This window comes from Saimiri boliviensis, chromosome 14 (genome assembly GCF_048565385.1).
Source record: "Saimiri boliviensis isolate mSaiBol1 chromosome 14, mSaiBol1.pri, whole genome shotgun sequence".
In the NCBI taxonomy this organism is placed as follows: Eukaryota; Metazoa; Chordata; class Mammalia; order Primates; family Cebidae; genus Saimiri; species Saimiri boliviensis.
Genome location: NC_133462.1, coordinates 93577991 through 93601081, shown reverse-complemented (window position 1 = coordinate 93601081; position 23091 = coordinate 93577991). Strand labels below are relative to the sequence as shown.

Below are 23091 nucleotides of genomic sequence, written 5' to 3'. Positions count from 1 at the left end.
GCAAGTGACTCTGGGAAATGCCAAGCATATTAAAGTCAGAGAACTTTTACATAAAATGAATTTTAATTTTTATTTAATCAGCTTTTCCCCCAAACTTATTTGATTACTAAATCTTGATTTTTCTTCATTTAACACTTACTAACATCTCTTGAAACCAATGCCAAATTAAAATAATCTGGCATTTGCTTAAATGACTGAAAGAAAGAGGTTGAATGAGAGCTTTAAATTGGATTCAGTTTGCAAAGCAACTAAAATAAAAAACTAGCAGGTATGGGGGAAGCATTTAAAAAAGATACAGTCTGTGCTCTCAGTGGAGCTGGGAGATGGAGATGGTGGGTGGATGGAGAGTGTCAGAGGCAAAAAGGGAAACGGACACGAAATAGTTCAGACAGCATATTTTCACACAAGTTTTTAGTGATTCGTGTGAGCTGAAGCTGAAGGGAAGACTGGGAAGAGAAAAGAGGCTTGAGCGGGCCCCAAGGGTGTTAAGATTTACTCAGGGAGAGAAGAGGCTGACAGACACTGAAAGGGAAAACATGTTTGGAGAGTTAAAAACAAACAAACAAACAAACAAAAAACAATTCTCAGGAACTATATAGGGAAATAAAATAGGACAGGTAGTTGGTCTAGATTATAGACAATTACACAGGCCAGGCCAGGGGCTCATGCTTCTAACTCCAGCACTGTGGGAGGCTGAGGCCAGCAGGTCACTTGAGCCTAGGAGTTTGAGACCAGCCCGGGTAACATGATGAAACCCTGTCTCTAAAAAAAGAAAAAATGCAAAAATTAGCTAGGAGTTGTGGTATGCAACTGTAGTCCCAGCTACTTGAGAGGCTGAGGTAGGAGGATTGCTGGAGCTGGGGAGTTTAAGGCTGCAGTGAGCTGAGATTGCACCACTGAACTCCAGCCTGGGCAACAGAGCGAGACCCTGTCTCAAAATAAATTTAAGAAATAATAAAAATAAATCATACAGAAACTATTCTGTTGATAATGATGGAAAGAAGGATTAAAACCTGAAAGATCATGTAGACAGTCAATTAATCTGGATAACATGTACAACTGAGATACATTTTTGATTTTCACAACTGGAAGGGCTCTTATAGCAAAGTTAATAAATGTTTGTCTAATCAATCAGTCCCTCGCTCCACACAGCTGATTACTGAAGCCCACAGAGGCTGCTTGATTTTAGTAATGTCACACAGCTCACTAGCAGCACACCTGAGTTGATAATTCATGTCTTCTGACCTCCAAGAGGTACAGTCCTCAGGAACCGAGCATAAAATAGTGCCAAAGGAAGTGCAGAATGTGGAGCAAGGTAAGGACATAAATCAGCATATTGACAGAGGATGGTTTCTGTTTGAAGAGGTCTCTTTAAAATAATTAAGACAATGAACCCTAAGCCTCCTACTGCAAAAGCAGTACTCTTTTAACTGTTTCTATCACAACCTGGTCCAATACTCTGTGCAAACAAACATGCTATGTATGGGGGTTGCTGTTACGAAAGAAACAAAAATTATAGAAAAAAGGAAATTATGTTTCCAAAAGGCAGCATTATCTCCGAAAGCATATGCACGAGGCATGATATCCATGGCTGCAGTCCTGGCTGCTCCGGAAGCTGAGGTGGGAGGATAGCTTGAGCCTAGAAGTTGGAGGCAGCAGTGGTACTGATGAGGCCACAATGCCTGCGAAGAGCCATGCAGCTCGGTGTGAGCAACACAGCAAGACACGGTCTTTACAAAAATAAACATAGGCTGGGCATGGTGGCTCATGTCTGCAATCCCAGCACTTTGGGAGGCTGAGGCAGGAGGATCCCTTGAGCCCAGGAGTAGAGACCAGCCTGGGTAACACAATGAGACCATCTCTTAAAAAAAAAAAAAAAAAAAAAGGGCCGGGCACGGTGGCTCAAGCCTGTAATCCCAGCACTTTGGGAGGCCGAGGTGGGTGGATCACGAGGTCAAGAAATCGAGACCATCCTGGTCAACATGGTGAAACCCCGTCTCTACTAAAATACAAAAAATTAGCTGGGCATGGTGGCGCGTGCCTGTAATCCCAGCTACTCAGGAGGCTGAGGCAGGAGAATTGCCTGAACCCAGGAGGCGGAGGTTGCGGTGAGCCGAGATTGTGCCATTGCACTCCAGCCTGGGTAACGAGCGAAACTCCGTCTCAAAAAAAAAAAAAAAAAAAAAAAAATTAATGGGGTTTAGTTAGGCATGGTGGTGTATGCCGACAGTGTCGGCTATTTGGGAGGCTGAGGTGGGAGGATCATTTGAGCCCACGAGTTTGAGACTGCTGTGAGCCTTGATCACACCACTGCATTCGGCCTGGGTGACAGAGCAAGACCACTGTCTCAAAAATAAAATAAAAATAAATAAATTCAAAATCATATAGGAAAGGTAACAGAAAAATAGAAACTTTCCTGATAGAAGAGCATGTTGTTAGAATCCCCACTCTTATAATCCTTTTATTTATTACTTAGTATTAAGGACACCTTCCATATCTGTTTGAAACATGTTTGGTGCTGCGATTCGCTTCAAAAAAGATACCAACAAGAAATAAGAAATTCCACAATGAAAACCTGGGGTGACCAAAAAGGTAACACTGATTTGGGGTAAAAAAAAAAAAAAAAATTTTTTTTTTTGAGACGGAGTCTCGCTTTGTCACCAGACTGGAGTGCAGTGGAGCGATCTCAGCTCACTGCAACCTCCGCCTCTCGGGTTCAAGCGATTCTCCTGCCTGAGTCTTCCGAGTAAGTGGGATTATAAGTGCCTGGCACCACGCCCAGCTAATTTTTACATTTTTAGTAGAGATAGGGTTTCGCCGTGTTGGCCAGGATGGTCTCGAACTCCTGACGTCCTGATCCGCCCGCCTCGGCCTCCCAAAGTGCTGGGATTACAGGCGTGAGTCACCGCGCTCGGCCTAAAATGTGGACTCAACGAAAGATTAGGCTAGGCTGCGCGAGCATTTTTGGCCACGAAAGCACAGGAGGGTGCCAGAAAAAACAGGACGGTGGAAAAAGCGTTTTCCCAGAGGTTTAGGAGCCCGCCTGCGGCATGAAACCTGGGAGCGCAGAACAGGAAATACAGAAGGCAAGCTGCCAATTACGGGAGAAAGACGATCACGCGGACAGGCGAGCCCACCTGCAACCGCAGCAGGCGGCTGGTTAGAGCCCGGCGCGACCTCCGGCAAAGACTACCACTCCCGACTGCGCACGGGGCGCGCCTCCGGGGCCGCCAGAGCCACTTCACGCGCAAGGCACTGTGGGACTCGTAGTCCTTGTGCCCACCAGCTCCTCGGAGGCGGAGAGACCGGATTTTTGGTCAACGATCCGCCCTTCCGACCCTGCTTCCCTTTCCTCCCTTTCCTCCCTTTCCTCCCTTTCCCTCCCACCTCCTTCTTTCACCGAGAGTTTGAAAATTCCCGCGGAGTCGGCGCCGGAGCGCGGAACCATCGCGATAACTCCGGGCCCCGCGGCCGCGATCTCCGCCGCCTCCCCCCGCCCCCTCCGCCCTCTCCCTCCGCTCCCTCCGCTCCCTCCCCTCCCGGGCGTGCGGGACTCGCTCTGTCGGCCCAGGGAAGCGCAGCGCGGGCCGGCGCCGTCCGAGGCGAGCGGGCGGAGCTGCCGGACGAAGGACGCCGAGCCCGGCGGCCGGGCGGTCGGGGGCCCGCGGCTGGCGGAGGCGCGCTCGGGGGCGTGTGGCTCTGTGGGGCCGGGAGGGCGGCCGGGCGGCGGCGTCGGGCCCGGCCCGCGGCGGCTGCGTCTCCCGGGAGATGCTGTGACGACCCGCGCGGGAGGAGCTCGCGCCCGGCCCGGCGACCCGGCGACCCGGCGACTCGGCCCGCGGCGGCGTGGCCGCCCTCCGCAGGTAGGGGGAGGGGAGGGCCGGGCCGCGCGGCGGGCGGGGGCGGGCGGGGGCGGGCGGCGGCCTCCGCTCGCGGGCGCGGGGCCAACGGCCGGGGTCCGGGCGCGGGCGGCGGCGGGTACGGCGGGCCGCGCGGGCCGCGCTGGGTTACGTAAGCCGCGGGCCCGGGCGCGGCGGCACATGGCGGCGGAGCGGCGCGGCCGAGGTCGTCTCCGGCGCCGGCAGCCGGGTCCTTTCCCGACGCGGGCCGGCCGGGGCCGCGACCCCGCTCCGTGGGCCTCCCGCGCGGCGCCCCCGGCGGCCGGCCTCGCCCCGAGGGCGGCGGTGCGTTCCGCGTGCGCCGGGGCCTGGCCGCGGTGAGCGGTGCGGGCGGGAGGGAGCCGGGCTCCGGCCGACTGGGCGCGCACGGGAGATTTCCAAGGAGAGGACGCGTCTTGGGGTCCGCGTTAATTTGCCTGCCTCGTCCCCACCTGGGAAGCCAAGGACGATTCCTTCTGCCACGGGTCGACTGTTTCGGTTTGGGTGTTTTGAGAGACGGTACATTTCGTTCTGAAGCTGGCGAGGTTCGCGCCGTGTGTGTGCGTAGTGTTAGGAGACGAGCGCTGTTGTTATGTTCAGATCGTCAGTTGTAGAAATTTTTGGAAGAACTGGGTTCTTCGTAGAACAAAACATAGAGCTTTTGGAAATGTTAAACCTCATTTCATTCTCAGAGTACTCTAAAAGAGCTAGCTTGGGGGCCAAGCGCGGTGGCTCAAGCCTGTAGTCCCAGCACTTTGGAAGGCCGAGGCGGGTGGATCACGAGGTCAGGAGTTCGAGACCAGCCTGGCCAAGATGGTGAAACCCGGTCTCTACTAAACATACAAAAATTAGCCGGGCACGGTGGCAGACGCCTGTAATCCCAGCTATTCTGGAGGCTGAGGCAGGAGAATCGCTTGAACCCAGAAAGCGGAGGTTGCAGTGAGCCGAGATCGCGTCACTGCATTCCAGCCTGCGCCACAGAGCAAAGCTTCGTCTCAAAACACATAGACACACACACACACACACACACACAGAGAGAGAGAGAGAAAGAGAGAGAGAGAGAGACAGACAGACAGAACTATCTTTGGTTGGGTGCAGTGGCTCATGCTTGTAATCCAGCACTTTGGGAGGCTGAGGTGGGAGGATCGATTGAGCCCAGGAGTTGGAGACCAGCCTGAGCAACATGGCGAGACGCCCATGTTTTGTTTTGTTTTTTAAAGAAAGAACTGTATTAGGTGAGCTTTCACTGATAGAGTCTCTGAGGAGGAAGAAATTAGAGTGGTTTACTTATTTCGGATGATTTGACCAGGGATGACAAGCCCAGTTACAGTTAATACTTGAACGGATGCCTTAAGTGTGCAAAGCGCTCTGTGAAGTCTACATTGTTTCTGTACTGTGATTCCTGATTTTTCAGTAACGTAATGCCAAACTGTTACAAGTTAGCAAACAACAATAATTATCTTAAAAAAAAAATAGAAACATCATGTCCGTTGGTGGCCCCTCTAGTCATGACTACTTGGAAGGTGGAAGCTGGAGGAACGTTTGAGGCCCAGGCCTGGGAGTTCGATGGTTCGGTTCGACGGTTACAGTGAGTTAGGATCGTGCCACTGCACTCTGGCCTGGGTGACAGAGGGAGACTGAGATTGTTGCTAAAAAAAATTAAAATTAAAAGATTGTTATACGGCCGGGTGCGGTGGCTCACGCCTGTAATCCCAGCACTTTGGGAGGCCGAGGCGGGTGGATCACGAGGGCAAGAGATCGAGACCATCCTGGCCAACATGGTGAAACCCCGTCGCTACCAAAAAGTATAAAAAATTAGCTGGGCATGGTGGTGCATGCCTGTGTCCCAGCTACTCGGGAGGCTGTGGTTGAAGAATTGCTTGAAACCGGAAAACGGAAGTTGCAGCGAGCCGGGATCTCGCCCCTGCACTCCAGCCTGGTGATACAGTGAGACTATGTCTCAAACAAACAAAAAAAAGATTGTTATAGAGCAGTTTTGAGACTTTCTTTTTTTTTTAATGCTTATCCTTTTTCATAGGCACAGACACATCTTTTTTTTTTTTTTTTTTTTTTTTCTTTTTTGAGACGGAGTTTCGCCTTGTCGCCCAGGCTGGAGTGCAATGGCGAGATCTGGGCTGTCTGCAACCCCTGCCTCCCGGGTTAGGACGGTTCTCCTGGCCCAGCTTCCCGAATAGCTGGGATTACAGTTGCTCAGCACCACGCTCAGCTAATTTTTGTATTTTTAGTAGACACAGGGTTTCGCCATGTTGACCAGACTGGTCTCGAACTCCTGACCCCGTGATCGCCCACCTCTGCCTGCCAGAATGCTAGGATTGGTTACAGGCGTGAGCCATTGCACCCGGCCCAGTACAGAAACATCTTCAGGGGAAGTAAACATTGTATCTTTCACTCCTACCTTTCATATTTTCAGGGACTCTCTATTCTTTCTTCCCAGCATTAAGTCTAACTTCCCTAGGTTAGTTCAAACGGCTCTACGATAAGGATATGCTACTATCTATCTTCATATGTTCAAAAATTTTACGCTTTTGCCATTCCAGAATCATCACCAATCGTGGGCCCATTATGGGGAAGAGGTGTTTCACTTTGGTGTTTCTTTGCTCAGGTCCTTCGTCCTGGAGTGCCATCTTTCCTTTTTTAAATTCTCCAATTTCAGGTCCTCCTTCTAAATCCCACGTTGCACTGTACTCTTTTATTTCCCTTTACCCACCTTTTTTACTGGGCTCTCGTAGCACATGCACCTCTATTGTAGCATTTATTCTTTGTGTCTGAGTCTCTTAGGATTGCTTGTGTGTCTCCTTTTCTAGGTTGTCAGCTGCTTAAGGTCAGGAAGTAGGTTATCATCTTGCTGTTGTATTGCTTTACTAACAGTGTTTTATTTATTTATTTATTTATTTATTTTTGAGACGGAGTTTTTGTTCTTGTTACCCAGGCTGGAGTGCAATGGCGCGATCTCGGCTCACCACAACCTCCGCCTCCTGGGTTCAAGCAATTCTCCTGCCTCAGCCTCCTGAGTAGCTGGGATTACAGGCACACGCCACCATGCCCAGCTGATTTTTTGTATTTTTAGTAGAGACGGGGTTTCACCATGTTGACCAGGATGGTCTCGATCTCTTGACCTCGTGATCCACCCGCCTCGGCCTCCCAAAGTGCTGGAATTACAGGGCTTGAGCCACCACGCCCGGCCTTTTTTTTTTTTTTTTTTTTTTTGAGACGGAGTTTCGCTCTTGTTACCCAGGCTGGAGTGCAATGGCGTGGTCTCGGCTCACCACAACCTCCGCCTCCTGGGTTCAGGCAATTCTCCTGCCTCAGCCTCCTGAGTAGCTGGGATTACTGGCACGCGCCACCATGCCCAGCTGATTTTTTTTTTTTTTTGTATTTTTAGTAGAGACGGGGTTTCACCATGTTGACCAGGATGGTCTCGGTCTCTTGACCTCGTGATCCACCCGCCTCGGCCTCCCAAAGTGCTGGGATTACAGGCTTGAACCACCGCGCCTGGCCTAACAGTGTTTTAAAAGCAGTTTGTGATTTTAAAATGTTTGAATTAAGTTGGAAAGAACATTGCTGAAAGGCTTGAAGTTTCTTGGTCCGCTGGTAGTTTATATTTAAATGACAATTCATCTTTTTGTTAGTCAAAGAGAAAAAGGTAAAATTGCATACGAAGTGGTTTATAGAAATGTTTGCTTGGTACATGTTGCGATATAATTGTTGAACTAGATTAGAGTTCCATTTTCTCTGGTGGAATTCATTTACTTCAAGAATTTGTATTTCACACAGAAAACTGATTTATAGCATTCTATTTTGAATATCTGGCCTAGTAATTTTAAGAATTTTGTTTTGCTTAATTCTGAAACAGTGTATGTTTTAATTGGGCTCAATCTCGAATTTTAAAAAATTGATATTATTGTTTAACATGCCTATTCCTTGTCCCTGCTAGTATCCTAATAATATCCTACTATACAGTATTCTGTTATCCTAATTTATTGCATTTAAGACCTATTAGTTGGAAGGCACTGTGATTTTGTCAAATGCCCAGGAATAAGATTTGGTGATTTTTACCTTTTAGGAATTCATAGTGTAGTGGAGAAGACAGGCAAGCAGAAGTAATGATTTTTTAAAAATCATATTTAGAATGGATAAAAGTGGGAGGAAGGGGTGAGCTTAGAGATGAGATCACATACCAAGAAGTTAGTTCTTCAGTGATGGGTAGGTGATGTTGGCAGATGGATGAGGGAACAGCATAAACAAAGAATTGAAGTGCTAGGCAGTAACAAGCCGGTGAAGGAAATGGTTTTGGAAGACGAGGCTGTAAAGGTAGCCTGGGACTCTGAGATTGTGGAGAGCCTTGATTACCTATGGCTAAGGTGTCAGTTCTTACGATATATGGTAGGGAGTTTTTTGAGGTTTTTGAGGAGCGTGACATGATCCATCTGTACAAGAAGATGAGCAGTATTTTCATTCAAAGCCAGTAGAATGTTCCTACTCTACCTATGTAGATGTTGGAAAGGAGTTGAAACTTTGTAAATTACGTTTTATAGGTTGCCAATGCTGGCATGTCGTAAAAGGCTGGGACTCTAATTTTTGTACAGTACCGAATGTAGATGTGTAATGTGTGTTTGTGTTTTCATATGCCTTCATATGAGACATTCTTTCTAATAATATAGTTTTTGTTTGGTTGGTTTTTGAGACAGTCTGGCTATGTCACTGAGGCTGGAGTGCAGTGGCACCATCTAAGTTCACAGCAACCTCTACCTCCTGGGTTCAAGTGATTGTCATGCCTCAGCCTCCCAAGTAGCTGGGATTACAAGTGCGTGCTACCACTCTGGCTAAGTCTCATATTTTTAGTAGAGACAAAGTTTCACCACGTTGGCCATGTTGGTCTCAAACTCCTGACCTCAAGCTGTCCTCCCACCTTGGCCTCCTAAAGTGTTGGGATGATAGGCATGAACCAGAGTGCCTGGCCTGTTTCTAATAATAGACTATTTAGATGTTCTCTTTAGTTTGCTTAAATTGGAAAAGTCTTTAAACCAGTTTTGCCATATAGATTCAAAGGCTGTTAAGTTTGAAAAACTTTGATTTATTAAGCATTTTTTTGAGCTGCTTTGTGCTAGGCACCATGATAAGTCTGGAGAAATAAGTACTCCTCTTTTTTTTTTTTTTTTTTTTTAGACAGAATTTTGCTCTGTCACCAGGCAGTGGTGCAATCTTGGCTCACTGCAACCTCCGCCCCCTGGGTTCAAGCGATTCTTCCGCCTCAGCCTCCCTAATAGCTGGGACCACAGGCACGTGCCCCATGCCTGGCTATTTTTTGTATTTTTAGTAGAGACGGGGTTTCACCATGTTGACCAGGATGTTCTTGGTCTCTTGACCTCATGATCCGCCCACCTCAGCCTCCCAAAGTGCTGGGATTACAGGCGTGAGCCACCGCGCCCGGCCATACTCCTCTGTTTTTTTTTTTCTTTTTTCTTTTTTCTTTTTTTTTTTTGAGACAGCGTTTCGCTCTTGTTACCCAGGCTGGAGTGCAATGGCGTGATCTTGGCTCACCGCAACCTCCACCTCCTGGGTTCAGGCACTTCTCCTGCCTCAGCCTCCTGAGTAGCTGCGATTACAGGCACGCGCCACCATGCCCAGCTAATGTTTTGTATTTTTAGTAGAGACGGGGTTTCACCATGTTGACCAGGTTGGTCTCGATGTCTCGACCTTGTGATCCACCCACCTCGACCTCCCAGAGTGCTGGGATTACAGGCTTGAGCCACCGCGCCCGGCCCGTACTCCTCTGTTTTAAAAGCTTGGATGTGAAAGGAAGGAAGATAGAATATAGTAAAGTATGACATTACATGTGTTATTAGTGCTGGAACCTGGATTCAGAATTTTCATCAGAAATGTTAGACATGTGTTAGTCTGTGTTGCAATAGCGAAATATGTGAAACTGCAGAATTTATGAAGAAAAGAGGTTTAATTTGCCTCATGGTTCTGCAGGCTGTGCAAGCATGGCACCAGCAACTGGCTGCCTTCTGGTGAGGGTCGCAGGAAGCTTACAGTCTTGTCGGAAGGCAAAGCGGGAGCAGGATATTCATGTGAAGGGAGTGAGGAGGTACCAGGTTTTGCTTTTCTTTCTTTCTTTCTTTCTTTTTTTTTTTAAAAAAACACAGGGTCTGCCGGGCGCGGTGGCTCACGCCTGTAATCCCAGCACTTTGGGAGGCCGAGGCGGGTGGATCACGAGGTCAAGAGATCGAGACCATCCTGGTCAACATGGTGAAACCCCGTCTCTACTAAAAATACAAAACATTAGCTGGGCGTGGTGGCGCGTGCCTGTAATCCCAGCTACTCAGGAGGCTGAGGCAGGAGAATTGCCTGAACCCAGGAGGCGGAGGTTGTGGTGAGCCAAGATCGCGCCATTGCACTCCAGCCGGGGTAAGGAGCAAAACTCCATCTCAAAAACAAACAAACAAACAAACAAAAAAACAACAAAAAAAAACACAGGGTCTCACTCTGTTGCCTAGGCTGGAATGCAGTGGTGCAGTTATGGCTGACTGCAACCTCGACCTCCTGGGCTCAAGAAATGTAGGCGGGTTACAGGCGTGCACCAACCACACCTTGCTAATAATTTTTTGTAGAGATTTCACCCTGTTGCCCAGGCTTGTGTGGAACTCCTGGGCTCAGTGAACCTGCCTGCCTCACCCTCCCAAAGTGCTGGGAGCCACCATGCCTGGCTTTAAACAACCAGATATCATGTGAATTCATTACTGTGGAGAGGGCACCAACCCATTCATGAGGGGTCCTCTCCCACGACCCAAACACCTCCCACCAGGCCCCACCTCCAACATTGGGGATCACATTTCAATACAATATTTGGAGGGGACAGTTACACAAACCACATTAGGTTTATATTTTATATTTTTGTTTTTATTTATTTTTTCTTTTTTTTTGCCACTAACAATATCAGTCAGTCACAATATATTTTATATTTTTAGAAACAGGATCCTGTTCTGTTGCCCAAGCTGGAGTACAGTGGCCCAATCATAGCTTACCTCAAACTCAAACTCCTTATCTTATGTGATCCCCTTGCCTGAGCCTTCCAGAGTGCTGGGCGTACAGGCATGAGCCACCATGTCTGGCCACAGTTCTCTTTTTAAATACTGTGGCTTTACTCTCTTTGAGCTAGTACCTCTATATCATCTTTGTTTTGCATTCAAACAACCTAACAGAACCCACCCAGCCCAAGAAATAGAACATTTTCTGTATTTCATTTTCAAAAAAATGCTTACTGTGTGTTATCCTTTAAAATGAACTTTGGATTTTGTGAAAATCTTTTCAAAATTCTATCGGGATGATTTTGGTTGAATTAGAGTGATCATGGAACTCTTTTGCTTATTGTCCATTAGCACACCTTTGAATACACTTTGGAAAAAGCTGTGTGGAATTCTGGAGGTTTTGGTTCTGCGTGAATTACTTTGGTTTTAAGTTTAGTAGGAAAAAGGTGTTAACTTCAGTTCATCATTAAACTGGTTTTATCAAGCTATGTAAAAGGCTGTCAGAGTGGAAAACACCATAATAACAGTGTGATTCTGGCCTTCTCCATCTGTTTTCCTAAAAAATTTTTTGGCACTAAGCTACTTAGGAGGAGATGAATAGGATCAATTTGTGTAACTGTAACAACTAAGGCTTGAGTATAGGACCTTCATGTAAATGTAAGAGGGTTTTGCGTTGGAGGGAATGGTCATAGCTTCCTATTGATGCACGTACCCTTTATATTAGGTTAGACTTTTGGATCTGTTTTGGATAATAAAAACAAACTTCTACTTTTAGTGGAAATCTCAAGCATAACTTTTTAGGTTTTGTGACTTAATGGTGACATATGTGATAAGTTTTTTGAGGCAATCTATCTAAAGTTTTTGTCTAGGAGATAGCATTTATAGCCTCAACAGAAAATTATAACTCATGTATTTTAATTTTTTGAGTGAATCTTTGAAATGTGTTTTTCACATAAATTTTTCTGTGGGGAGGGGACTAAGCTGTGGAGAGAATAAGAATGACAAGAAAGAACATACGTTGATTTGTGTCTTATTCTTATCCTAAGGCTGCATAAATGTCTTCTGTATTTTAAAGTTGCATTTTTATTACATATATACATATATATTAATCATTCTTTAAGTAATTACTTATTTATTTATTTATTTTTCTTTTTCTTTTTTTTTTTTTTTTTTTTTGAGACGGAGTTTTGCTCTTGTTACCCAGGCTGGAGTGCAATGGCGCGATCTCGGCTCACCGCAACCTCCGCCTCCTGGGCTCAGGCAATTCTCCTGTCTCGGCCTCCTGAGTAGTTGGGATTACAGGCATGCACCACCATGCCCAGCTAATTTTTTGTATTTTTAGTAGAGACGGGGTTTCACTATGTTCACCAGGATGGTCTCGATCTCTTGACCTCGTGATCCACCCGCCTCGGCCTCCCAAAGTGCTGGGATTACAGGCTTGAGCCACCGTGCCCGGCCTATTTATTTTATAAAAAGAAAAATGTTTTTAAAAATCCAAGCCATACTGAAATGAACAAATCACAAATTTGCATCACACAAAAATAAGCGTTACTAATATTCTGTGACTATTTCAGACATCTCTGTTTGAAGATAAACATATATGGAAGAATTCAGAGACTATTGTATGAAATGCTATTTTTTAGAAAAAGTTAAATTTTATAAGAAATAGGCTGGGCACGGTGGTGCACATCTGTAATCCCAGCACTTCGGGAAGCCAAGGTAGGTGGATCACAACAAAGTCAAGAAATCCAGACCAGCCTGGCCAACATGGTGAAACCCCATCTCTACAAAAAATACAAAAATTAACTGGGCCTGGGGGCGTGTGCCTGTAGTCCCAGCTGCTTGGGAGGCTGAGGCAGGAGAATTGCTTGAATCCAGGAGGCAGAGGCTGTAGTAAGCTGAGAATGTGCAACTGCACTGCAGCCTGGTGACAGAGCAAGATTCCATCTCAAAAAAAGAAAAAAGAAATAAACTGAAAGGAATTGTTAAATTTATAATAGTTCTCTTAACATAAATATTTATAAATTTTTTAAAATTAAGAAACACATCTGTCAGAAGTGGCTGTTATCCTGTTATTTTATTTATTCTATTCTATGAAAATGGCTTGGGCTGAGTGTTGGAATTGAATGTAGTCCTTTCCGCACTCAATAGAAAGGAGGGGGAAACGCTGAGAAATGGTAATTACTTGTACCTTACATCTCTCTCTTTCCATTTACATTCTTCTCCTTTGGGCCTTAACCTTTCTCCCGAGAAAGCAGCACAGTTCCCGAAACATGCTGAGGTCTCGCGGCATAGTACGTAATTAGGAACTTCTAGACACGGAGTTTTCCCAGGGTTATCTGTTTACCCCCTTCATTTTACTTCTCTCCACACACACTGAAGGATGTTAGAATTCTTTGGAATTAGCCATGCTTGGCTAATTTTTGTATTTTTAGTAGGGATGTGGTTTCACCATGTTGGCCAGGCTTGTCTCGAACTCCTGACCCCATGCATGATCGACTACAGGCATGAGCCACTGCGCCCGCCCCAGAAGTGTTCATTGACTAGTCCACATGTCCCCTCTGAATTGAAATATACAAATAGCTTTTATCATCTGCTAAACTTTGTGATTTTTATGTCTACATTATTTTATCTGTTTCATTGACCTATTTGTCCATTACTAGCCTATATCACATTGTTTCAGTTATTATAATTTCTTTTTTTTTTTTTTTTTTTTTTTTTGAGACGGAGTTTCGCTCTTGTTACCCAGGCTGGAGTGCAATGGCGCGATCTCGGCTCACCGCAACCTCCGCCCCCTGGGTTCAGGCAATTCTCCTGTCTCAGCCTCCTGAGTAGCTGGGATTACAGGCATGCGCCACCATGCCCAGCTAATTTTTTGTATCTTTAGTAGAGACGGGGTTTCACCATGTTGACCAGGATGGTCTCGATCTATCGACCTCGTGATCCACCCGCCTCGGCCTCCCAAAGTGCTGGGATTACAGGCTTGAGCCACCGCACCCGGCCTCAGTTATTATAATTTCTTTTTTTTTTTTTTGAGACAGAGTGTCGCTCTTGTTACCCAGGCTGGAGTGCAATGGCGCGATCTCGGCTCACCGCAACCTCCGCCTCCTGGGTTCAGGCAATTCTCCTGCCTCAGCCTCCTGAGTAGCTGGGACTACAGGCACGCGCCACCATGCCCAGCTAATTTTTTGTATTTTTAGTAGAGACGGGGTTTCAGCACGTTGACCAGGATGGTCTCGATCTCTTGACCTCGTGATCCACCCGCCTCGGCCTCCCAAAGTGCTGGGATTACAGGCTTGAGCCACCGCGCCCGGCACTTCAGTTATTATAATTTCTTTTTGCTATCTGATAAAGTAAGTTCTTCTTCATTCTCTCCTTTAATTGTATTTAGTATTTTTCTATTAAGAATATTGTTGGCCGGGCGCGGTGGCTCAAGCCTGTAATCCAGCACTTTGGGAGGCCGAGGCGGGTGGATCACGAGGTCAAGAGATCGAGACCATCCTGGTCAACGTGCTGAAACCCCGTCTCTACTAAAAATACAAAAAATTAGCTGGGCATGGTGGCGCGTGCCTGTAGTCCCAGCTACTCAGGAGGCTGAGGCAGGAGAATTGCCTGAACCCAGGAGGCGGAGGTTGCGGTGAGCCGAGATCGCGCCATTGCACTCCAGCCTGGGTAACAAGAGCGACACTCTGTCTCAAAAAAAAAAAAAAAAAAAAAAAAAGAATATTGTTGATAGGCTGGTGTCTCACACCTGTAATCCCAGCACTTTGAGAAGCCGAGGCAGGATTGCTTGAACCCAGGAGTTTGAGACCATCATGGGCAATACGGTGAGACCTCACCTCTACTTAAAAAAAAAAAAAAAAAATTAGCCAGGCATGGTGGCATGTTCCTATAGTCCCAGCTACTAAAGAGGCTGAGACTAGAGGATTGCTATAGCCCAGGAGGTTGAGGCTGCATTGAGCTTTGATAATACCACTGCACTCCAGCGTGAGCAACAGAGTGAGGTCCTATCTCAAAAAACAAAACACACACAGTGCTACTGCTAGTGTACATTCTTGCACATGTCTTCCCCCCCCCCTTTTTTTTTTGAGACAGAGTCTTGCTCTGTTGCCCACGCTGGAGTACATTGGTGCATTCTCTGCTCACTGTAACCTCTACCTCCTAGGTTCAAGCAGTTCTGCTGTCTTACCCTCCTAAGAAGCTGGGACTGCATGTGCATACCACCACACCCAACTCATTTTTGTATTTTCAGTAGAGATGCAGTTTCACCTTACTGGTTGGGCTGGTCTCGAGTTCCTGACCACAGATGATCCACCCACCTGGGCCTCCCAAAGTCCTGGGGTTACAGGCGTGAGCCATGGTGTCTGGCCCTGCCCAGCGTTTCTATTGTATATATAACAATGTCTAAAGCATACCAATGTATCTTTATTTTCTCAGGCAGTAAGAAGACTATATGGTTTATATAAACCCCAGACAATAGCCATTATTATTGTTACGTAGTCAGTGTTTAGATTTTTTGCTATATACTGTATGCACCAGTACTTTGACATAATCATTCTTATTGCCTCTCAGACCTTCTGTCTGCATGTCTTTTTAATCTTATATAAATGTCATTTTGCGTGTATTTTTGCTGCTTTTATTGTTTTGTGTTGTTTTGTTTGAGACAGAGTTTCCCTCTTGTTGCCCAGACTGGAGTGCATTGGCCCAGGTTGGTATTGGCTCACTGCAACCTCTGCCTCCTGGGTTCAAGCAATTCTCCTGCCTCACCCTCCTGAGTAGCTGAGATTACAGGCATGCACCACCATGCCTAGCTAATTTTTTTTTTTTTTTTTTTGTATTTTTAGTGGAGCTGGGGTTTCACCATGTTGGCCAGGCTAGTCTCGAACTCCTGACCTCAGGTGATCCACCTGCTTCGGCCTCCCAAAGTGCTGGGATTAATAGATGTGAGCCACTGTGCCCGGCTGCTTTTATTGTTTAATAATATATTCTGACATTCATTCATACTGTTGCATGTAGCTGTGATTCATTATCATCACTCCATTGAGTTTTTTCAGCCATTGAATTTTAATTTCTATTTAATTATTCATTTTTAGAAAATCTTTTTCGAATCGACTTGATTTTTCTTTTATAACATTTACAGTCTTCCTTATGAAGCTAAAGCACTGATTTACACAAATATGTTAGTAATTTACTTTCTAGTCTCTGAGGTCTTTGATAATCTAATTCTGCTGGCGATTGCTATCCTTGTGTGTTTTGTTATTTGGACTGTGAGCTTATTTTCTTTATTGCTTTAACTTTGAGAATTCTTTGAGATTCCACAGGATATGTGGTTATTTCTGTAGGTTGCTTGGAGCATTACCAACTTGAAAATACTTGATGATAAATTCTTCTCTTGAGGATTTCATATAACATAGCTTGATTTCTGGCCACACATTTGTGTGAAAGAAAATGTTCTTTTTCTGAGTGAGAGACTCAGAGCCATGGTCAGTGTGGACAGCTTTATTACTTTCCATCCCATACAATGAGTATTTTTTTTGCTCACGTTTAGGCTGATTTAGCTTGGTGAGGTTTAATGGCGTTAAGGGAAGCCTCTTGTTAGTTCTCTTTGCCCTAGACTTCATCTTTTGCCTCTGGATCTTAGAGTACCTAAAATAAGATCAGGGTTCCCAGAACTGGATTTGACAGCTAACCAACTCAGTCATTCAGAAAGATTATTCTGTATTTTAGCTAGTATTTTTCATTGTTTATGATGGGAGTAGTCATTCTGGGAATCTGATCTTCTAAATGAAAGACAATTTATGTATTTTCTATCTAGCAGAAGATGTGTACCAAACTCAATTTCTGAGGTTTCTGTGAATTAACACATTTTTCTGCCCCTTTACTGAAGAAATAATTTTTCTAAAATATACCATAATTTTTCTAAAATATACCAATCACTTTTTTTTTTCGGGGTTGGGGGGTATGGTGGTGGTGAAGTGTTCTTTGCAAGTAGGTTAGACAGTGAGATGGATTGCACTGAACTCGTGTTCAAATAATCTAGTGAATAATGTATATCCTCAGGACATCTTGCTTAATGAATGTTTACTTTCCTAAAGTTGTTTGGGAAATATTTTCTTAGGAGAGAATACCTTAGTCACAGAGGCATGCCATTTTTTTTTGAGACCAGATTTTGCTTTGTTGCTCATGCTGGAGTGCAGTGGCACAATCACAGCTCACTGGGGCACAGCCTTGAACTTCTGGAATCAATTTATTCTTCTGCATCAGCCTCCCAAGTAGCTGAGATTTACAGGGGCAAGCCCTGACATCTGGCCAATATGTATTTTGTGACCAGATTTCTGGATTTAATCAAGTATACTGTGTACAAATGTATCATAATGTTTTCTTTTAAAAATATTTACAGTGGAAGTATGCAAAACCTAAGAGCTCAAGTGACTAGTGGTCTCCTACCGTTTCCAGAAGTGACTGTTCAGGCGCTTGGCGAAGACGAAATAACATTAGAATCTGTGCTGCGTGGAAAGTTTGCTGCAGGTAAAAATATTGTTGCCAGACATATACTAATACGATTGATTTGTAAGATAAATAATAAGTATATATTGTATTTTCTTTATGTGGAAGAAGAAAAAGCAGAACCTGAGATCTACAATTACATATATAACATCTATAAGCTCTTGAACACATTATCAGTGAACCTCTGATTGAGGGGTTACAGTTCATTTTTCCTTATTGAAAATCCCATATATTTTGTATCTTAGTATTATCTGTGTTTGGGAAGTAGAAATAACATGCCATTAGTTTTTCTCGGTAATTAGGAAGTTTTATTGTTGATGAATTTGGATTAGACTCTGAATAGTGTCATAAGTAGAAAAATCTAGGGTCCTTGGTAGTAAAACATTTTCAGAAAATCTCATTTTGTAATTTCATCCGCCTGAACAATATCGTAGTACATAACTTAGATTGTGTAATGCATCAGACCATACTAAAGAAGCCTTCTCTTATAGATCTTGGTCTAATGAAGGATACTGCAAAAGACTGCTGAAAATAAGTTTCAAAGCCATCTTCCCAGCAGGCAGACAGTAAAGCATATGTATGAGTCATTTTCTATTTACAGTGCTATTCTCTTCAATGTTAAAAGGAGCCAGCAGTACTTTTAAGATGCCAGGCCTTGTGTAATGACCTTTCACTGGAGTAGGTATAAAACTTTTCTAAATAGCCACTGTTCTGTGTAACTGAGAATGAAATAGTTTATTTGATCCCAGTTACACAGGTAAGTATCAGACAGGAGCTTGGAACCCTGGCATTCTCAAACCCCACAGTGCCATGCTACTTTCTTAAACTGTGGCCTCCCTTGGCTGTAAACTTATATATCCAACTTGGATGCTTGATGGATATCTCAAATTTGGAAATATAAGTTATTCATCTGGTTGTTCAAGCAGAAATTTAGGGTCTGTTCTTGGTTCTCGTTTTACTCATCTTCCTGTGTGTAATTCATCAGCAAGCAAATTCAGTTCTACCCCTAAGATGAATCTCCAGTCAACCCACTTTTCTCTGTCTAGTCACTAGGCTGGTGTCGTCTTTTGCCTGCTGCTACTCTGTGCTTCTCCTTGTCCATTCTTTGCTTAGCAGCTGGAGTAATATTTAAAAACATACCCAGATCACATAGCCACTGACTTGATTTAGACCCTCCAGTGCAGGTGTCCCCAAACTGCGGCCCCCTGAGGCCATTTATCCAGCCCCCGCCACACTTCAGGGAGGGGCACCTCTTTCATTGGTGGTCAGTGAGAGGAGCACAGTATGTGGTGGTCCTCCGACAATCTGAGGGACAGTGAACTGGCCCCTTGTGTAAAAAGTTTGGGGACGCCTGCTTCAATGACTTTATACATTGCAGGCAGAGTAAAATCCAAACATGACTAGTAGGTGGAAAAGAGGTTCTGATATTTCTTATTGTTAAGCTAGTTATATCTGAATTTCTCAATTGGACTGTGAACTCTTTAGAGCTAGAATAATGTGTTATATTTTACAACTGCCATAGTTCCTAGTTTAAATCGTTTAAGGTATTATAGAGTGGTTAAAGCATGAGTTTTGGAGTTAAACAGACTTGAGATCTACTTCTGGCTGTGCTGCTTTTTGACCTTGGACAGGTTAAACTGTATTAAGGTTTAGTTGCCTTATTGCTGTATTGAGTTGTGATAAGGAATAGATGAAATAATGTATTCAATCATATACTGTGGTGGCTTTTACTGAATGACTGTTATGATTACAATGATAGTGCTTGATTTGTTTTATAAGTTAAGGATCACTATGTTGTATAAATGCTTAGATTTCATAATGAACATATATTTATATGTAAATGAGCTAACTACTGTTTGTTGTGTATATACAGTATTAAAATAAGCAATTTTTTTCATCTAGGGAAAAATGGACTTGCTTGCTTGGCTTGTGGGCCACAACTTGAGGTCGTGAACTGTATGACAGGAGAGCGGTTGTCTGCCTACAGATTCAGCGGAGTGGGTGAGCAGCCTCCTGTGGTCTTAGCTGTGAAAGAATTCTCTTGGCAGAAGAGAACCGGATTTTTAATAGGACTGGAAGAAACAGAAGGGAGTGTTCTCTGTCTTTATGACCTTGGAATATCAAAAGTAGTTAAAGCAGTTGTTCTTCCTGGAAGGGTAGGTACTGTTTAAGAAAACCGGACATTTCTCTTTCAAAACTGAACTCCTGCTGGTTATGCATATGTGTTCACTTTGTGAAATTTCATTGACTTACAACATTTGTAACTTGTGTACTTTTATGTACACAAGGTAAAGTGTTTAGAATAAAAACGAGGCTAAAAATGATGTTATTCAAGGAATCTAACATTTAAAATGTAACTTCCTTATTGGTTAAAACATTCCAGAGTAAAAACAACAATGACATCTAATGTTCTGATACTCTTTTTTTGTGACAAGTGTCATCTATATCTTGTTCTTATTTCCAGTTGTGTTCTGTGAGGACACTCAAAGTTCATAAAAATGTATTCATTACGGCCGGGCGCGGTGGCTCAAGCCTGTCATCCCAGCACTTTGGGAGGCCGAGGCGGGTGGATCACGAGGTCAAGAGATCGAGACCATCCTGGTCAACATGGTGAAACCCCGTCTCTACTAAAAATACAAAAAAATCACCTGGCCATGGTGGCGCGTGCCTGTAATCCCAGCTACTCAGGAGACTGAGGCAGGAGAATTGCCTGAACCCAGGAGGCGGAGGTTGCGGTGAGCCGAGATCGCGCCATTGCACTCCAGCCTGGGTAACAAGAGCGAAACTCCGTCTCAAAAAAAAAAAAGTATTCATTACTATGCAATTTTTAAAATGTTTTTTCCTTTGGAGACTATAATCTTGGAGCATTTTGGAAAATATATGCTGGATTCTCAAGATAAATAAATTGAACTTGGTCTGTGTTTTTAAAGAGCTTATAGTCTAGTTGGAGGAGATGAAGGAGTAAGATTATAGCATAAATATAATGAATACTTTGATAAATGTAAGCACTTGGAACATGTAGAATGGATAATTTCTAAAGAGTTGGACATTTTAGATAAAGAGCCTGGCATGGAAAAATAATAGTGCATGGAGCATTTGGGAAACTGGACTTAATTTAGAATGGCTGAAGAGGAGTAAGGGGAAGGAAAAGTGGGGGCAGAAACAGTGAGGATTCAAATTGTGAATGGCCTTGTTTGTAATTAGGGACTCCTTCGCAAGTCAATGGTAAAGTAATTTTCTTTTCTCTCTTTTTTCTTTGAGACGGAGTCTCACCTTTGTTGCCCAGGCTGGAATGCAGTGCTGCAGTCTCGACTCACTGCAACGGCCGCCTCCTAGGTTCAAGTGATTCTCCTGCTTCAGCCTCCCAAGTAGCTGGGATTACAAGTGTCCACCACTATGCCTAGTGAATTTTTTGTATTTTTAGCATAGACAGAGTTTCACCATGTGGGTCAGGCTGGTCTTGAACTTCTGACCTTGTGATTTGCCCACCTCAGCCTCCCAAAGTGCTAGCATTACAGGCATGAGCCACTACGCGTGGTCAATATCACTCTTTTAAAGGTTAGGCCTCTTCAGTCTTTAAGGTATGAAGAGGACTTAAAACACCTTTTTTGTAGATGACGGGTTGATGGGGTGCAGCGAACCACCATGGCACATGTGTACCTAGGTAACAGACCTGCATTTTCTGCTTGTGTACCCCAGAACTTAAAAGTATAATAAAAAATAGTTTTAAAAAAACACATCTTTTTATTTGTTTTTTAAAGCATAAACAGTAAGTTTTTCTGGAATGATTTGTTTTTACTCTTACAAGAAGAGGCTGTATAATCCTAGAGTAGCTGTTTGAGAGCTCTAAAGTGAGAACAATTTAGGTTTGAGTTTTATACTTAATGATTTAATGGCTTGAATAACTAGACTAACTTTCTGAGCCTTGAGTTATTTCATCTTTAAAGACAGATAATTACACGTAGCCTACTATCAAAGCATTGTCATGAACATGAAGCGAACCGGATAACACAATGCCTGGCATATAGTAAGCTCTCAGTAAACATCAATTGTTAGTCCAACTGCATGATTCTTATGTATTGAATAGTGTTATAATTTCTAATAGATCTGAAGATTTCATTATTCAGATCACAAGTATTAAATGCAAATTTATTCTATATTTAATAATGCTTAAATCCATTACAGTTGATAACCTGCTTTAAGTTTATTGTGCTATTAATTGTATTTTCTCACTTTGCAGAAGAAAAGCAAGTTATGTATTATGTTTTCTAGGTAACAGCTATTGAACCTATAATTAATCATGGAGGAGCCAGTGCAAGCACTCAGCATTTACATCCAAGTCTGCGATGGCTTTTTGGAGTGGCAGCTGTGGTAACTGACGTTGGACAGATCCTTCTTATTGACCTGTGTTTGGATGACTTATCATACAATCAAAATGAAGTCGACGCATCAGGTAATCAGTTCTTTACTTGAAACCAAAAATTGAGCACCTGGATATTCTGATGCAGTATTTTTTAAAGTAGCCAAAATCTTATAGCAGCTGGAGTAAAATAAAAGATACCTTCCTGTCTATTGAAAAAAGGTATTTTAGAATCTTTTTTCTTCTATTATTTGAATCTGAGCACAGTGGATACTTCTTGCATAAGATACTGTTTTGTTGATCGAGTATTCATATGTTCTCAACTAGGCCTTGAGAAAGGTGGTGGTAATTCATTTCATTAGGTTCCATGTGTATACCTGAATAAGATCTACTCTTACGTAAATGCTGGAATAAGGGCTGAATATAAGAAATCTTCATTCTTATCAGCCAGTATGAAATTATCCTGTAATGTAGGATCTAATATAGTGTTTTTGACATATTGTTTATGTTTCTGTGATAACACCAAGATAGAAATAACAGAGTGATTGAAAGTCTTTCTCACAAAATAACACCTAAAATAGAAGTAATGCTATTCAGATTCAAAGAAAATAAAACAATTTTTCTCCTTTAAATGCTTATATTTATAAAATTAACATTTTTTTCAAGTGCTTTCGGTTTTTGAAAATTATGAGACTGGTTTATGTAGAAATGAAGAGCTAACCTAAAAATGTGTATTTTACTCTTAATTTTTAGAAAAGGACTGTTTGACCCTGAAAAAATTTTGACTTTCACTTTGTGATGAGGACATTCTTGGTTTTTAAGACTGGAATATTAGTGTAGCTCTTTTTATTTATTGATCAGCTGAGAAATAGATACAGACTGTCAATATTTTATCTAGTTTATAATGTACATAACTAATAAAAATTGTCCGTGTATTAAAAAATTGATTCAAACTGCTGTTGGTGGCTGGGCGTAGTGGCTCACGTCTATAACCCCAGCACTTTGGGAGGCCAAGATGGACAGATCACTTGAGGTCAGGAGTTTGAGATCAGCCTGGCCAACATGGTGAAACCCTGTCTTTACTAAAATACAAAAATTACCCAGGCATGGTGGTGTTTGCCCATCCCAGCTACTTGGGAGGCTGAGGCGCAGGAGAATCGCTTGAACCGGGAGGTGGAAGTTGCAGTGAGCTGAGATGGCACCACTCTACTCCAGCCTGGGCAACCAAGCAATACTCAGTCTCAGAACAAACAAACAAACAAGCAAACAAACAATAAAACTATACCTAACAAGA

At 43.7% G+C, this 23091-nt stretch overlaps 1 protein-coding gene across 5 annotated transcripts in view; it reads left to right on the top strand.

Annotated features, from left to right (window-relative positions):
• Positions 1 to 3786: 3786 nt before the first annotated feature.
• AHCTF1 (AT-hook containing transcription factor 1) overlaps positions 3787 to 23091 on the top strand; it is an 87012-nt gene continuing 67707 nt past the window's right edge. For 2 of the 5 annotated variants that reach the window (XM_074385444.1, XM_074385445.1), the window contains exons 1-3: positions 14530 to 17458; positions 19340 to 19593; positions 21710 to 21890. In XM_074385444.1, coding sequence (XP_074241545.1) covers positions 17245 to 17458; positions 19340 to 19593; positions 21710 to 21890 — 649 coding nt within the window. In that variant the 5' untranslated portion in view covers positions 14530 to 17244. Of the gene's footprint in view, positions 3864 to 4255; positions 4398 to 14528; positions 17459 to 19339; positions 19594 to 21709; positions 21891 to 23091 lie in introns of those variants that run through there. The other 3 variants (XM_039464282.2, XM_074385446.1, XR_012513620.1) reach the window with 3 other exon arrangements.